At 53.3% G+C, this 15,924-nt stretch overlaps 1 protein-coding gene across 1 annotated transcript in view; it reads left to right on the forward strand.

Annotated features, from left to right (window-relative positions):
- Window positions 1-15,924, forward strand: part of CEP164 (centrosomal protein 164) — a 69,844-nt gene that overhangs the window by 37,696 nt on the left and 16,224 nt on the right. The window contains 6 exon segments of the mRNA XM_068988281.1: window positions 2,959-3,324; window positions 4,243-4,323; window positions 6,470-6,553; window positions 10,822-10,916; window positions 11,864-12,031; window positions 12,745-12,882. Of these exon segments, the coding sequence (XP_068844382.1) occupies window positions 2,959-3,324; window positions 4,243-4,323; window positions 6,470-6,553; window positions 10,822-10,916; window positions 11,864-12,031; window positions 12,745-12,882 (932 nt within the window).

The following is a 15,924-nucleotide window of genomic DNA, read 5'->3' on the forward strand; positions in this document are numbered from 1 at the left end:
AGGAGATGAGCATGGCCAGGGAGGATTGGTCCTGCTCGCTGGGCCAGACACCTTTCACTCCCCCCAAGACACCCCCACATTCTTCTCCTCCATAAGATTTTTCATTAATTTTTGTTGGATTATAGTTGCTTTACAGTGTTGTGTTTGTTTCCGCCGTATGGCAGAGTGAATCAGCTCTGTGTTTACATGGACTCCCTCCCTTGGATTTGCCTCCCGTTCAGGCCACCGCGGAGCACTGAGCTGTGCTGTGCAGCACGCCCCTGTTCCCTGTGCTGTGCAGTGGGTCCTCATTAGCTGCCTGCTGTTTACGTAGTATCAATAGAGTATATATGTCAGTCCCAACCCCCACTCCCTGCTTGGTATCCATACGTTTGTCCTCTGTGTCTGTCTCTCTTTCTGCTTTGCAAAGAAGACTACCTATACCCTTTTTCTAGATTATACATAAATGCATTAATATACACTATTTGTTTTTCTCTTTCTGACTGACTTCACTCTGTGTAACAGTCTCTGGGTCCATCCACGTCTCTGCATATGGCGCGGTTTCATTCCTTTTGTGGCTGAGTAATAGAGAGTCTGTTATATACACGTGCCACACCTTTTTTACCCACATCCTCCGTGAGCCCCCGACCAGTCACCGCATGCTGGCCACTGCTGAGAGCTGGCCGCTGTGGGGACACCGAGGTGAGGAGGCCTGGCCTTGCCCTGCAGATGCCTCTCAAAGAGGAGGGAGGAGCCGACTGTGTGGACTTCCTCCATGCTGCAGTTGGGGTGTCGGGAGGGCGGGCAGCACTGGAGGGCACCGTGCTTTGGTGCAGCCAGGGCATGAGGGAAGCCCACCCCTTCTCTGTTCAGCCTCCGCTTCCCTCCCTGGGTGCAGGCTGGGGGCTGATGACAGCAGCAGCACCGTGTCCCGTGCCCTCTGCTCCCGGCAGTCAAGGCTCATAGCCAGGGCCACCAGGGATGTTTCACTTTTCTCCAGACCAGGTGAATTCCTTGAGGGCAGGATAGGTCTTCATATTTGGGTCCCCATGGCAGGGTTGAGAAGGGGCTCAGTGAATGAACGTGTGGGTCTCATAATAAAACATGAGGTTTCAAGAGCTCCCTGGTGGTCTAGTGCCTAAGACTGCATGTGCTCCCAACGCACGGGGCCTGGGTTTGATCCCTGGTCAGGGAACTAAGATCCTACTTGCCACAACTAAGAGTTCACATGCTGCAATTTAAAAAAATTGAAAAAGATCTTGCATGCTGCAATGAAGATCCAAGATCCTGCCTGCCACAGTAAGACTGGTACAGCCAAATAAGCACACGAAAAAATGAGTTAGCATTTACAGAGCGCTTGCAGTGTCCAGGTACAGTTCTCTGCTCTTTACTCATTTGATGAGCATTAACTCATTTAATCTTCCCAACAATCCCATGAGATAGGCCTTAGGATACCCCCTCATTTTAGGGGAAGAAACTGAGGCACAGAAAATTTAGTTTGCACGAGGTCCCTGGAAGCATGGAGCCAAGATTTGAAACCTGGGTGTTCTGTCTCCCGAAGCTGGGCTCTGAAGGCGCTCTGTTGCTTCCCTCTCTTAACCATCCTTGGAAAGTTTGGGTGGGCTGGTTGGTCGGCTGCCAGACCCACAGTGGGTGGTCACAGCTCTGAGTTCAGTGGATGCTTTAACAGACGGCATGGGTGAATGCTGAATTTGGGGCTTCTCCTTGGCCCTCTGTACTTTGGTTATCGGACTTCTTGTTGGAGTCTCCAGAGTCAGGGGTTAAGAGGTCTCAAAAGTCCCTGCCCATAAGCTGTTCTCACTGACGGCCCAAGTGTCAGGCCAGATGTTTTCTGGGAGGTGGTCTTCTCTGCCTGAGCCCAGGAGAGATCGCTGGCTGTGTTTCCAAGGGTGGGGGTTCCTTTTCTTCTTGTGGCAGCCCTAAACATTTTCCTAGGTCTCGTCTCTAGGTCTTTCCCATGGGCTTTGTGAGTGAGAAGCAGGGTGGGCAGCTGTAGAGGGGTGCTGCTCCCATCTCCTTTGAAGAGACCCTGCAGAGGGGACCTTGGTGGATTGACGGCCTGCAGCTCCTGCACCTTTGATCTGCCCCGGCTCATGCCAAGTCTTGGCTTGTTGAAGGCGTCAGTGGTGGTGCAGCAGGCCCCAGAGCAGGGCCATTCTGCCTGATGACTGTGGGACTCTCCACAGGGCTGGAGACCCTCTCAGACCTGGGCTGTGGCCCGAGGCTCTCCTCCGGCCCCCTCCTTCCCTCTCTCCCGCCACAGATCTCAGACCTGTGTTGCCAGGCCTCTCCCCACCTCCCGTGTCCTCTTATGGGCGTTTCCCCCCGTCAGTCTGCTACACACCTCACCCCATCTGGCACCTCTTGCCCAGAGGACTCACTTGAGAGTCCTCCAGCAGAGGAGCCTGGCTCCCAGGCTGCTTGTGTAGCCTCCTGGTGGCAGGTGGGGGGGTGGTGCTTTAGGGAGAGAGCTACCCTCATTGCTATGGAGAAGGGGCACCCTCTCGATATTTCTTCCCTGCTAGCTTTTAGAAATGAAAAACACAAGCTCTGGACTTTTCTCTCATGCGGTTCTCTGTTATCATTATCAGAAACAAGTATTGACTTCTGAGCCTGCAATCTTGTGGTTTGGCCAGTGGGACTAGAATGAGACAGATTTATTACTTGAGGATGTGATGGGTTGTCACAGAGTCAGGCACTTTCCAGCGCCCTGGATTCCAAGCCCTTCAGTGGAGGGGCGTCAGGTTGGGTGTATCCACGTTCACATGGAAGTTCAGAGTCAGTGGATCTGGGCTGGAGCCAGGACTCTGTTTTTAAAAGCTTTTGAGGTATGGGATAACCACTGGTTTCAGAACTGCAGGCCTCAGGGAACAATGGCAGTTCTGTTTTATCAAGTCTCCAAACTCCTTGTGTTAACTCCTGACATCTTCCCTTCTGACACTGTTGGCTGCTCCTTAGGAGTCTCCAAGAGCAAGCCAGCCAGAGGAGAAGGACGTTTCTCTTGATTCCGATGCTGCCGGCCCCCTTACTTCTGGCAAGCCCTTCAGCCAAGGTGCAGACAGCAGCCTGAGCAGTGCTGACGGCAAAGAGCAACAGCAAAGAGAGGCAAGTTGGCTCCCAGAAAAAGGAAAGAATGAGAAGGATCCTGGGACGTCTGGAAGTGTGGTGGACCCCGGAGGTGATCAGCCTGCCAATACCACTAAAAAAGAGGCACCAGAGAACCTGGTGGACGCAGGAGAGGAGGGTTCCAGGAAGGAAGAGGCAGCAGAGGAGCCAAAGGAGGAGGCCTCTGTCCCGAAAGAGAGCAGATCAGAGGCAAGTGAAGTAAGTCACTCGGTCCCGCCGGCAGTTGCTGGCTCCAGCCCTCTCTGCTCTCTTGAGCCCAGAGCACATTTCTCTCTTTTCATCTTTATTACTGAGTCAGAAGCTTCATTTGCAGACCCTGCAATGGGCTGTCAACATCAGCCAGAACCCTTAATTGTGACAAATATGCCCAGACCCAGCAGGCAGTAAAATCCTGAATGAAACTCCATACCTGCTGGCACTAGAAATTCAGAGCAGACATTTGCTTTTCCACAGGCACCCTCCTGGGATATTCATGCTCTTCTGGGCTCCCACTTAACTTCCTCTCGCCGTTTCCCACCTCCCTCTCCTACTTCTTGACATCAGTTTTGAGTTATTCCTGGTTGCATCTTATGTCCCTATAAAGAGAGGAGGCATTGAGGGAGGTGGGAGGCGGGGCACATTTGGGCGTGTCCTGCCCCAGCACTGGTCAGTCAGGTTACAGGAAGTCTTGCTTGCCAAGATGAGGCCAGTGACCCAGATGGACAGACATAGGAGCCAGGGGCGAGAGCATTTGGTGTCTTCATTTTCCAACCCTCAGTCCTGCTCCTCCTCCAGGGGGATGGTGAGGGAATTCATTAAAGAGCTTTTCACTGCTTTCTGGAAAAGATGCTCTCGTCATGTTTTTCTAGGAGAGCATCAGACTTCTCCACCGCTGACTTTCTAACCACCTCCCACTCTGCTTCACTTGGCTGTCCCTCCACGTGTAGAGTGTTGCCCCTACTGGGCTGCCCAGCCTGAATGGGCTGGGGGCTGGGAATGGGAAGGTCCACAGGCCTCTTTCAGGTTTTCCAGAGGACGTGGATTTCGGTTTGGGTTCAGGCCTGTGTGGGCGCTGTGGAGGCTGGTAACGACCCTCTGTCTTCTGCTCTGGGGACTTCTCTGTGTCTGTCTTCCCAGGAGTCGGAGATCAGTGAACCCAGGAAGCAACTACAGCTCTCAGACTCCGCTGCTTCTGACCCCAGGTCCTTCCTTGGCTTGGTGAGTCTGAGTCTGAGATGGGAGTTGGGGGGTGGGGCGGTGGGCAGCAGAGTAGTGATAAAGAACATGGATATGCGAGTTACTGTGGTTAAATAATTTGCTGAGCATCTCACAGCTTGTAAGTGGGGAAGTAAGGACTCAAACTTTGGTCTTGTCTAACTCCATTTTCTCAGCTCGCCCTACCAAGGATAACACTACCTACTTTTTAGGTTTGTTGTGAGAAGAAGGTGGGGTAAAGCATATATACATTATTAGCATATGAATATTAAACAAGCATAGTTGTTATTACTACTACTGCTACTGCTGCATGAACTGCCTGTGAGATCATATGAGATCATGGCCTCTGGGCTCTTAACAAGAGCATTGTATGAGTGTAGGAGATTGGAGACTGTGTGTATATGTGTTTATGGGATCACTGAACTGTGGCAAGGAAGGACCAGTCCTCAGGCTCTGACCAAGAAGTGTGTTGAAGTGTGGTCATTTCCAAAGTGAAGACTCCTCTGGAATGCCATTATCCACGGTGTCTTTGTTCCAGCCCTTCCACCTTCCACTGAGCCTCCCAAATCCTGGCTTCACTTGCCAGGTTTGTATCTAAGGGGAGTAGTCTGGGGTGCTTTTTGGCAGAGAGTTTCTTCCAGAAATCATGCTCCATCTGTTTGGAGGAGGCAGATCAAAGGGAAGGGATTAGTGGGAGAGGGTCAGGGATGAGCAGTAGTGATGCGAGGGGGTGCAGAGGAATTAGGAGGCTGTGTGCGCTCAAGCCCCTCGCTGAGCCATGGGCTTAAGGAGCCAGATGGCAGCTGCATTGAGTGGAGTAGAACTCACGCTGAAAGGAAAATGTCATCCACAAAGAAAACCCACAAGCTAGGAAGGGGAGGCAAAGTCACCGTTGGCGGAAACCATCACGAAGAGTCACCGTGCCACAGAGCTCTCTGAAGCAAGGGCCCTGGCCCTTCTCGGGGAGTCGCCCTGTGGAGAAGTGTGTCCGTCAGCATTTTTCTTCTTTACGGGAGTGGGTGGAGGAGGAAGCCACGGCCAGCAGGACCAGACCTTGGCTGGGCGTCCCGCCATTCATCAGGGCTGATGACAGGACTGTCCCTGTTAGCGTGCTGTCGGGTAGCAATCCATCACCTAGCCCAGAGGGCCTCCTGGGTTCGGAGGGGGAGGGGTCCTGGCTCTGCAGCAGCCAGAGGGCAGCGGGGAGCTGGCACCTGCATGGGCCCTTGCTGCCCATCCCAAAGAGAAGCGAGTGGAGAAAGTGGTGCTGATCCATCCCCATTGTCCAGAGGGGCACCTGTATGGGAAGGGGAAAGAACCCGCTGTGAGGGGCCTGGCAAGCCCTGTTTCCTACCTGCCCATGGATCTTCTGGGCACTTAGGCCTCCTGTCAGGCGCCAGGAGGGAGAGACAGCTGGAAAGTGACATGCTTTGCAGCACATGTCAGGCAAAGAGCTTGGGCTTTGGAGTCGGCCCAGGACACATCTGACCCCCAGCCCTGCTGCTTAACAGATGCATGACCTTGGGCAAGTTACATGGGCTCTCAAACTGCTTCCTACTCTGTGAGATAAAAATAAGAGGACAGTCTCATTGGGTTACTTTCTTCCCCTGTAATATGATTATGAAAAATTTCAACCGTATGGAAAAATTAAGAGAATTTTATAGCGAATACCTACATTCTTACCCCCTAGAGTCTTCAGTGAGCAATATACCGTAGTTGCTTTACCACATACCTTTCCATCCAGTCGCAGAGTTATTTTGAAGGAAAGCGAAAGTGTCAGTCACTCTGTCGTGTCCTCCTCTTTGTGACTCCATGGGCTGTAGCCCCGCCAGGCTCCTCTGTCCATAAGATTCTCCAGGCAAGAATGCTGGAATGGGTTGTCATTTTCTGCTCCAGGGGATCTTCCTGACCCAGGGATCAAACCCGGGTCTCCTGCATTGTAGGCAGATTCTTTACTGTCTGAGCCACCGGGGAAGCCCAGTGTTATTTTAAAGATGAGGTTAGTGACTGGTGTTGGAATGCTTGGCACAGTGTCTGGCACGTAGTAGGCGTCTTTCGGGAAGGTAGGGGTGGAGGAGAGGCCCTGATCTCTGGTGGGCACTGACCGTGATGGGGGGAGAGCTGACCTTCCTGTCTCCACCATCTCCAGGACTTCGGTTTCCGTAGCCAGATCTCAGAGCGCCTGCTGAATGTGGACGTGCACTCCTCTGTCCTGGACGGAGCCCACTGGGAGGTGAGTCTCTCTGGGGCTGGGCTGGGGCCTCATTTTGGGGGATAATTAAGAGCTGAGGCTTGCCCATCCCAGGGTGCATTTCTGGGAGTTCTCTCCCTTCTGATTCATCAAGGCAAGGCCCTGACTGTGCCTGCAATGGGGCATTCATGCTCTGTTGCTGCCGTGAATTAAGGGCATTCCCTGCCCCCCCCCCCATTTTTGTCTCTTCATCTATTTATTTAGCACCTGAGGGCTGACCATTTGAGCCTGTGCAAAAAAGCACTGTGCAGCTTGTGGACTTCAGGGCACTTCCTAACCTGGCCCATTCAACCTCTGCAGTCATGTCCTCAGCCCACTTGCCATGCCCTGGCTGTGCCCACCACTCACCATTCCCCGGGGCCACACCATCCACCGCTTCACCACCCTGCCTGCCAGCTGCCTCCCCTTATGCCCCGAGAGCTCTTTCTTGGTCTTGGAGGCACACCTCTGACGTCACCTCCTCCATGCAGGATGAATCGATCCTTCCCTCTGCTTCCCTTAGTGCTTCTGTTATTTGTTTTCTGGTTTTCTGTCTCCCCTGCCAGATGTAAGCTCTGGGCAGTCATGGGTGTCATTGAACGCAGAGTAGGGGAGAAAGATGACTCAGACACAGGTCCTGTCCGCAAGGAGCTTGAAGCCAAGGTCATTTTTTAATTTTTTCTTTTAGTATTGAAGGATGGTTTAATATTATGAATCTTCTAAATATATTTCATGATATCTGTGAATCAGAGGATAAAACCTTCTGATCACTTTGAGATCAAAAGGTATTTGATAAAAATTTAATATTGATTTCTAAAAATAATAACATTAAGGAAGCCATTTATTTAACATGACTAAAAATTTTTTTTTTGTCAAAACAAGCACCAATATCATGGTGAAACGCTAGCAAATATTTGCGAACAAAACTGACAAGGGATTAATCTCTAAAATATACAAAACAGCTCATGTAGCTCAATAACCAAAAAATCAAACAACCCAATCAAAAAATGGGCAAAAGACCTAAACAGACATTTCTTCAAAGAAGACAGACAGATGTTCAACAAATACATGAAAAGGTACTCGGTATCATTAATTATTAGAGAAATGCAAATCAAAACTACAATGAGGTATCACTTCAGACTGGCTGGAATGGCCATCCTTAAAAAAAATCTGTAAAACATAAATGCCAACATCACTTTCGCCTCCTCTGTGGGATTATTGAGAAGAGAGAGGTTCTGACATGTGGTCTCTGCAGGTTTGAGGGGGCATTTGGTTTGGGTGAAACAAACAAGGTATTTAATGTGAATCAAGCCTGGGAGCCCTTAGTGAAGCCAGTCCTGAGTTGGGGTAGAGTTGTGAGTCTGGTTGATTGGAGCCTGACATCTCAGCTCTGGCTGATAAGCCTTCCTGGGCCACTGCTTAGCCACTGGTTCCCTGCTGGGCACTGGATCTCTCCCCCTCACTGCCTGCCCACCATTTGCAGCACTGGAGGTCTGTAAAGGCACAGACAAGGCCAGGTGGTGTTCGTCAGGAAGGGTTTGGAGCAGGTGATTGGTGAGGTACCTTTGGCAGCAGGTTAAGTGGGAAGGTTACTGAGTTGGCCAGGCAAGGTGTTTTTCCATTGCTCTGATTCTAAAATCTGGCCAATATTAGAATCCTTAAGTGAAAGAAAGTGAAAGTCACTCGGTCATGTCCAACTCAGTCATGTCCAACTCTTTGTGACCCCATGGACTACACAGTCCGTGGAATTCTCTAGGCCAGAATACTGGAGTGGGTGGCCTTTCCCTTCTCCAGGGGATCTTCCCAACCCTGGGATCGAACCCAGGTGGATTCTTTACCAGCTGAGCCACAAGGAAAAAGAAAACAGATTTCCTTGGGAGGCTTTTAAAAAGAGTGGACCACCAGGGAAGTCCCTGTGATTTACTCAAGTGAAGACTGAATTGTGAACAGAAACAGAACCCCAGAGCTGAGTTTAGGTTAGGGAAGGGGTGTCCTAGGCAGTCTTAGGCCAGAGGCTTAGAACAGGCATGTGTCTCCTCATTCTGAAGAGTGCCGATGTGCCTGATTGCCTTGTCTGGTTCCTTTGACTCCCTTTCTGGGGCAGAAAGTTCTATGGAGCAAGTAAAACTTTGCTCAAAGGGCCTCTGTGTGGGTACTTGCCCAAGGTGCCCCCTTTTCTCTGCCTCAGGGCTGGTTGAGTCTCTAGCAGAAAGGTACATCAAGAAGGAAACAGACATTGTCTGCAGCTCATCCTTTCTGATTCAGGGCTCAGCCCTTCAATATTTATTACAACCACTGTACTTTGTTACCCATCTTATATTTTAGTTTGTGAAATAGATTGGCCTGTGGGAGGGGGGTGCTCTCTGCTGAGTGTGGTGTGATCTGTAGGAAGACAAGTTGCAAGTTGAGCCCTGGAAGGGGAGGAGGCAGTGCGGGAGAAGGACGCCCGCCCCGCCATTGTCTGTGGGCTCTGCCCGGCTGATGCGATCAGGAATGGCAGCGCTGGCAGGGAGCCCTTCTGCTGCAGGCACCGGGAGGCACTCCCAGGCAGCATTTCTATTTTTAATGTAATTTGGGGGAGCTGGCTTTTAGTTCAGACCCTGCCCTTCCTCACCCATCCAGATGGCAGAGTCGGCCACAGCTGCCGGGGCTCAGGCTGCCAGTGGAGAGGCGTAGGGGGCTGCGGGCACGGGGGTGGGGACACGGAGGTGTGCCAGCCCGGCCGGAACCCCGCCGGGGAAGATGGAGTGGGCTGTCTCCAGCCCCACCTCTCCTGTTAACCCTCGTGTCCCAGAACAGACGGGGCCCCTGTGAGTGTGACAGAAGGAGTGCAGGTCCTAGGATGGGGACTGGCACTGGCGAAGCTGGGTTTCTTTTTTTTTTACCCCCAGGCTGGGGGAAAGGGGAAGGAGTGTGAGGAGAGCTGTGTTTGTGGCTTGCCTTTTTTGGGCCGGAGTTGGGCCCCACTAGAAGCCCTGTGCACTGTGGCTCACTATCTCATTTTTAAAAAAGTAATTTTATTCATTTACCTTTGGCTGTGCTGGGTCTTCACTGGTGTGCAGGCTCTTCTCTCGTTGTGGCGAGAGGGGCCCCTCTCTAGCTGCAGGCTCTGGGCTTCTCATTGCGGTGACTTCTCTTGTTGCATGTAGCACGGGCGCTAGGGCGCGGGGGCTTCAGTAGTTGCGGCGCCCGGGCCCTAGGGCACAGTCTCAATAGTTGTGGCGCACAGGCTTAGTTACTCTGGGTGTGTGGGATCTTCCCGGTTCAGGGACGGAACCTGTGTCTCTTGCACAGGCAGACGAATTCTTTACCACTGAGCCACCCGACCTGGGGATCGAACCCATGTCTCTTCTCCTCCACTGCAGGTGAATTCTTTACCATGGAGCCACCGGGGAAATCCAAGGGAAGCTCTGCGATCCCATTTTGCAGTGGAGGAGGTGTTGGAACTAAGGGTTAAGTCCAGGCTGACAGCACTGCTCCACCCCTGTAACCTTACCCCTGCAGAAAATTGGTGAATGTAGTAAGAGCAGTCCTTTTCACCAGCTTGCTAACTTTGCCCAGAAACCCAAACTTTAAAACGAGGTTTGGGCTGACTCTTTTCGTTTCTTCTTTGCTCTGTCTGGCAGGTATAATTCCTGAGTAGGAAGAGGGCATCATTGTCTACTGAGGGCACCTGGGTGTCAGGGGATCTCAGAATGGTGCAAAGGAGCGCTCTGTCTTCCTCCCTTCAGGTTGCCCTCGCAGTGCCCTTCTCATCTGGAGTATAGCTGTCTCTCGTTTTACCACGTCTCCATCTCTCCAGGATCCTTCCTCTTTGATGCCCTTTGTCTGCTGTCCCCAGTCCTGCTCACTGAATTTTAGCATTCCTGATGACCGGTGGCTCTGGCGGTCGGGGGCCCGTGGATTTGGGTTGGTCACGGACGTCTCTGCTTTCTCTCTGCAGCTGGCAGTGAATGTTTCCACCTGCAGGAGGCAGGATTTTCTTTTTCTTGTGTGTCCTCCTTCAGCCTGTGGCTTCTGACTCTGCCTGCAGTGGCTGTGTTGTCTGACTCATCCTCCCCAGGGCAGCAAGGCCAGCCCTGGGAGCAGCTGTGAGCCTCGGGGCTTAGCCAGAGCCGCAGGGGCTTCACTGTACAGCAGACAGGCCTTCTCTTCTGCATTCCAAGGGACCCTCCCTCACCAAGAGCCACCTCTCAGTGGCCCCTCCTGGCATGGGCGTCAGTACAGACCCCCCACCCCACTGAGCACTTTCCACTGCTACTTGTCTGCAGGCCCAGAGGTTGGGAAGAGAAGACAAAGATGCCAGCCAGTCCAGCCAAGAGGCGCTGCAGAGCAAGCGGTCCGGAGGCTCAGAGAGGTACTGTGCGTGGGAGGTGGCCCCTGGGGACTTTGGGGTGGCGTGGACTTGGGGCCAGAATTCCTGCCTTTGGTCTACGTGTCTCAGTGTGCTCCTGGCTGAAGGCAGGTGAGGAACTGACTGGATGGCCTTGCAGAGTTTGTGTGTGTGTGTGCGTCACGCAGACCAAGACAGAAGTGGGAGGTACTGCTGCAGCGTTTGGTGGGACTTTGTGCCCACAGCCCCGTTGTGGGCCAGGGCTCTGTCCTCTTCACCCGATTGGATGCAGCCTCGTCTGTCCTTGGTCATGGGTCAGGGCTGGATACTCTGCTGGAGGTCTGGGGAACCATGCTAGAGGATCGGTGCTGCAGCTTAGAGCTCTGAGCCAGGCCTAGCCACTTCAGAAATGGCTGCAGCTGTGTGTGTGTGTGTATGCGTGTGTGTGTGTCTGTGTGATTGAGAGACAGGGGCTTCCAGCTTCTCAGGCCTGGGCCCATGAAAGAGAAGGGTTGCCACCCTGGCAGGGGAAGGGGGTGGTCATTCTACTTTTTGAACCTTTGAAAGCTATCAGCATTTTTACTTCCTCAAAGCTACAGCTTCATGCATTTTCTATAGAGTGGCCATTTGAGCCTGGCTTCTGTTTTTCTCCCTCTTTCTGCTCAATTCTTCCATCACTTCCCCAACTCCCAGACCCCAGAGATGGTGGGGATAGATACACCTGTGAGTGTGGCCAGATGTCACTCCTGGGCCACGCAAATGCAGCCCATGGACCTGGGAGGGCTGAGTCCAGTGCAGGCAGAGGGCGAGCTCAGTAGGGAGCTTCTCTGTCCTGCTTTTCTGGCTGTGTTGCCCTCCATGGAGGTGGGGCCAGGACTGGGGTCCAGCCCGGAGGAGGCATGGACCTGGGTCCACGTCCTCCACTCTGCAGTTCTGCTGCTGCTGTCTGAGTGGAGACCCTGATTCTGCTCTCTGCTCAGGTTATCTCCCCCTCTTCTGCATGGGGAGCGGCTCCAGAGTCTCCTTCACAGCCGGGCCACCGACGCAGGGCCTCCACAGGCCCCAGAGGGGCAGCCTGAGCAGAAGGAGGCAACAGAGCCTGAGGAGGGCTCTCTGGGAAGCCCCCCACCCTCTGTTTCCCTGCAGAGGTAAGGGGCGGCCGGAAGCCTCCCAGGGTTGTGGGGCAGTGGGTCTGGAGAGGTGGGGCGAGCAGGGGGCAGGTTTGCAGCCTAAGCAGTAGCAGTGGAGATTTCTGGTTAGTGCTTCACACCAACTGAGGAGGGAGGAACTCTGCCTCTTCCTAGTCTGCAGCCTATAGCTACAATCGGGGTGCACAGGCTGGTTAGGGGAGCTTAGAAACTCTGGCACAGGAGGTGTCTCTTCTGACCCAGCCGCCCCCTGCCAGGGCCTAGGGCAGAGTCTGCTGTCACCCGGGCTGGGCCGTTCCTGCCGGGGGCTGGCCATGTCTCCCGGTCCCCACCTGCCAGCCCCCTTCTTCCCCATGACCATCCCACCGCTAGTCATTCAGCAAGCCCGGCGGGTGGAGGGAGCCCTGCCAGTGCTGGGCCCCAGGTCAGGGAGGTGCAGTGCCCCGGGCTTCCCGCAGGAAGAGGAGGATGCTGGCCTTAGAGCTCACCTGGCTGAATTGAGTCACTGGGGAGGCAGAGCAGCAGCACCCTGGAGCCCCTGCTGTGTGGGGAGGTGGGGAGTAGAGCTGAGACCCGAGGCCTGAGACGGCACGTGTTGCTGGGGCTGCCCCCTCCCTTGTCCCCTTCAGAGCCCTTGGACCCCAAGTGGGGTACACCTGGAGCCTCTCACCTTCCTCTGGCCTTAACGCAGTTCCTTCCTTGTTGCTGTCAAGGGAGGCGCTCCCAAGCCCACCTGCCGCCCACCAGAGGGGCGAGGAACGGCGTTCCCAGGCCGAGGGGCCGGGTCCTGGGCAGGAAGAGCCCGAGGAGAAGGTGGGGGTCAGCCCCACCCCGCCAGGCTCTCCAGAGGTGTAAGGGCCAGTTTCCATGTCTGTCCCTGTCCTCCACTGTGTGGATTGTTTTAGTGCCCATCTTGTCTTGGGTGGTGGGGAGAGGGTGCTCTGGCCCTGGCTCAAGGAGTGGAGTGGGAGGAAAGTGAGTGTACCCTTGGTTCTGTGTGCACCCTTGACCCCTAAGCAGCCCCCAGGGCTCCCCTCATCAGCACCTAGGGTATGAGGCTGGAAGCGAGGGGGCAGAGTACCTTCTGGGTCCTTAGCAGAAACCTGGTCAACCACGTTTTCCGTTCTATCAAGCCCTGTTTTCCTTTAAAAAGTTATTGAGGTATTTGTGTACCTGGTTGTATGTACACATGAATTGTACAAGTCAATGAATGTTTATATACATATGCACCATGTCACAGGCTTCCCTGGTGGCTCAAGACAGTAAATAATCTGCCTACAATGCAGGAGACCTGGGTTCAACTCCTGGGTCAGGCAGATCCCCTGGGGAAGGGAATGGCTACTCACTCCAGTATCCTTGCCTGTAGAATTCCATGGACAGAGGAGCCTGGTGGGCTGCAGTCCATGGGTTGCAAAGAGTTGGGCATGACTGAGTGACCAACACTTTTCACACACCGTATCACAGCCTCCCAGATCTTTGAGAACACTTCCGTCCCTCCTGTAAACTTCCTTGGGCTCCTTCCCTCTTAGTCCCCCTGCCCCAGGCCACCACTCTTCTCACTTGTCACATAGATTCATTTTTCCTGTTCCCAACTTCATTTGAATGGAATTATCCAGGACGCAATATAGCTCTTCTGTGCCTGGGTTCACAGCTCACCTGCATTGTTACACTTCTGAAACTTAGAAACGTTTTAGCTCTTCTCTCCCTCTTTCACCTCTTTTACAGATGAGGAAACTGAGGTTCAGAGGGGTGAAGGGATTTGCCCAAAGTCACATTGCTAGTTGATTGCAGAATTAGATCTAGATTCTAGTCTCTGGAGCCCTTGACTTCTGTCTCTTGGTCCGCAGCCGCTGTGTCTTTTCCCTGCGTGGTGTCAGGGTTTCAGGGTGATACAGTTTTTCCTGCCTGTGAGCTGAGCAGTACAGAAGGATTAAGAGTCTTCAGGATTGGGGCTGGTTGTTGAGCAGAGACAGGTTCACGCACTGATTACTCACAGCAAGTGTCGCCAAGGGCTGGCGGGACCCAAGAACGCATGTTCTCCTATAGTGCTGAAGGAGTGATGTGGAGAAGGGCTGGCCCCTTTTTCAGGTGGTGGTCCAGCCCACCGTGACAGCGCTGCCCCTGAGGAACGACAGGGCTTTCCCTGATCTCCTTGGTGGCTGTGGACAGCCAGATCAGGGTGCTTATGATAAGGACAGGAGGTGAGCAGGCTTCAGAAACAGGACCCTCTGGGCAGAGGTCAGGGGTCAGAGGGTTTTCCCAGGGCCTCTGGGAGAGAAGTTGTGCAGTGAGGCTCCTCCCAGCTGCCCAGGCTGACAAGACTTCCTCTCTGTGTCTCTCCTCCCGTCCCTGCGAGGCTGTCCCCGCTGGGCCGCCCTCTCCTTGACCCCCCAGTTTCAGTTTACACGGTGCTCTTAGGAGATGTCTTCTGCTCCTTCCCTGGAGTCTTCTCAGGCTCTAGGACTTCCTTGCTATTGACCTTTACAGCTGCCTTAAGAATGGGTTTGTTCTCTGGGTTTCTCGGGGGAGTGACTCTGTGCCTCATTTGTATCCACGGAATTTTAATTTGCAGAGGTGACTGAGTGACAACACGGAGAGGCCGATGCCACTGAAAGAAGAATTTATTCCTTATATTTCCAGAGAGAAGAGGGCATGCCATGCCAGGCGGGGCCACGTGGGGAAGGGCCAGAGTTGGTCAGGAGGGGAAAGAAGCGAGAAGGAAGAGCATGACCCGGAGCTGTTATTGGGGTTTTCGTGGGACGCAGTGGGTGAGGCGGGGTGAGTACTTGAGCGAGTGTGGGGGTGAAGCTTGGATAATTTTGGATGGCTCTGGGCTCTGGCATGGTCTCTGGTTGCCTGGGGCTCGGTCCTGGGTGATCTGGGGCATGGGAAATAGATTAGGAGATGGTAGGGTGGGTTTGCTTAGGAAAGACATATTCCCTTTGCTCTCTATAAGGATTGCCTGGTCTGGGGAGGGGCACCCTCTCCTTGACCAGCCAACTTCTTCAGATATTGTAGCACTGTAAAATATAGAGAATAAAAAACATGATTGGGAGGGTCTGCCACCTACATGGATGTCGGCAAGCTGAATCAGGAGGAGTTCGGAGCCCAGGGAGGTCAGAGTGCAGGCGGGTCCAGCAAGCAGCGACTGCCGTGTGGGCTCTGTGGCTGGAAGGCCTGGGTCTGGGAAATAAGCATATCCTTCCCTCTGTCTTCCCAGCATCCTTCTTGAGGTGTTTGTAGAGAGAGAAAGCAAATGCGTTAAAACCACTGTGCTGAAGAAAGAGACTTGCAGACAGAGAATGAACTTATGGTTGCGGAGAAGGGATAGTTAAGAGAGTTTGGGATGGACAGGAACATGCTGCTATATTTACAATGGATAACCAGCAAGGACCTACTGTATAGCACATGAAACTCTGCTCAGTGTTATATGGCAGCCTGGATGGGAGGGGAGTTTAGGGGAGTATGGCTGAGTCCTTTTGCTGTCCACCTGAAACTGTCACAGCACTGTTGATTGATTATACCGCAATATAAAATGGGCTTCCCTTGTGGCTCAGACAGTGAAGAATCTGCCTGCAATGCAGGAGCCCTGGGTTTGATCCCTGGGTCAGGAAGATCCTCTGGAGAAGGGAATGGCTACCCACTCCAGCATTCTTGCCTGGAGAATAGAAGAACCTGGTCGGCACAGTCTGGGGGGTCGCAAAGAGTCGGACACAACTGAGGGACTAACAACACTTCAATGTAAAATAAAAAGTAAAAAAAAACTACTGGGTTGAAAATTAGTGGAGACAGAATCCCTGATAGTGATCCGAGTTTCAGTGGTGGCACGGCCCTGTCAGGACGGTGGGCACCACAGCCCTCTTCCCTCTCCTCCCTCCCCCTGCCCGTCCCTC

Source organism: Capricornis sumatraensis, chromosome 16 (genome assembly GCF_032405125.1).
Source record: "Capricornis sumatraensis isolate serow.1 chromosome 16, serow.2, whole genome shotgun sequence".
Taxonomy (NCBI): Eukaryota; Metazoa; Chordata; class Mammalia; order Artiodactyla; family Bovidae; genus Capricornis; species Capricornis sumatraensis.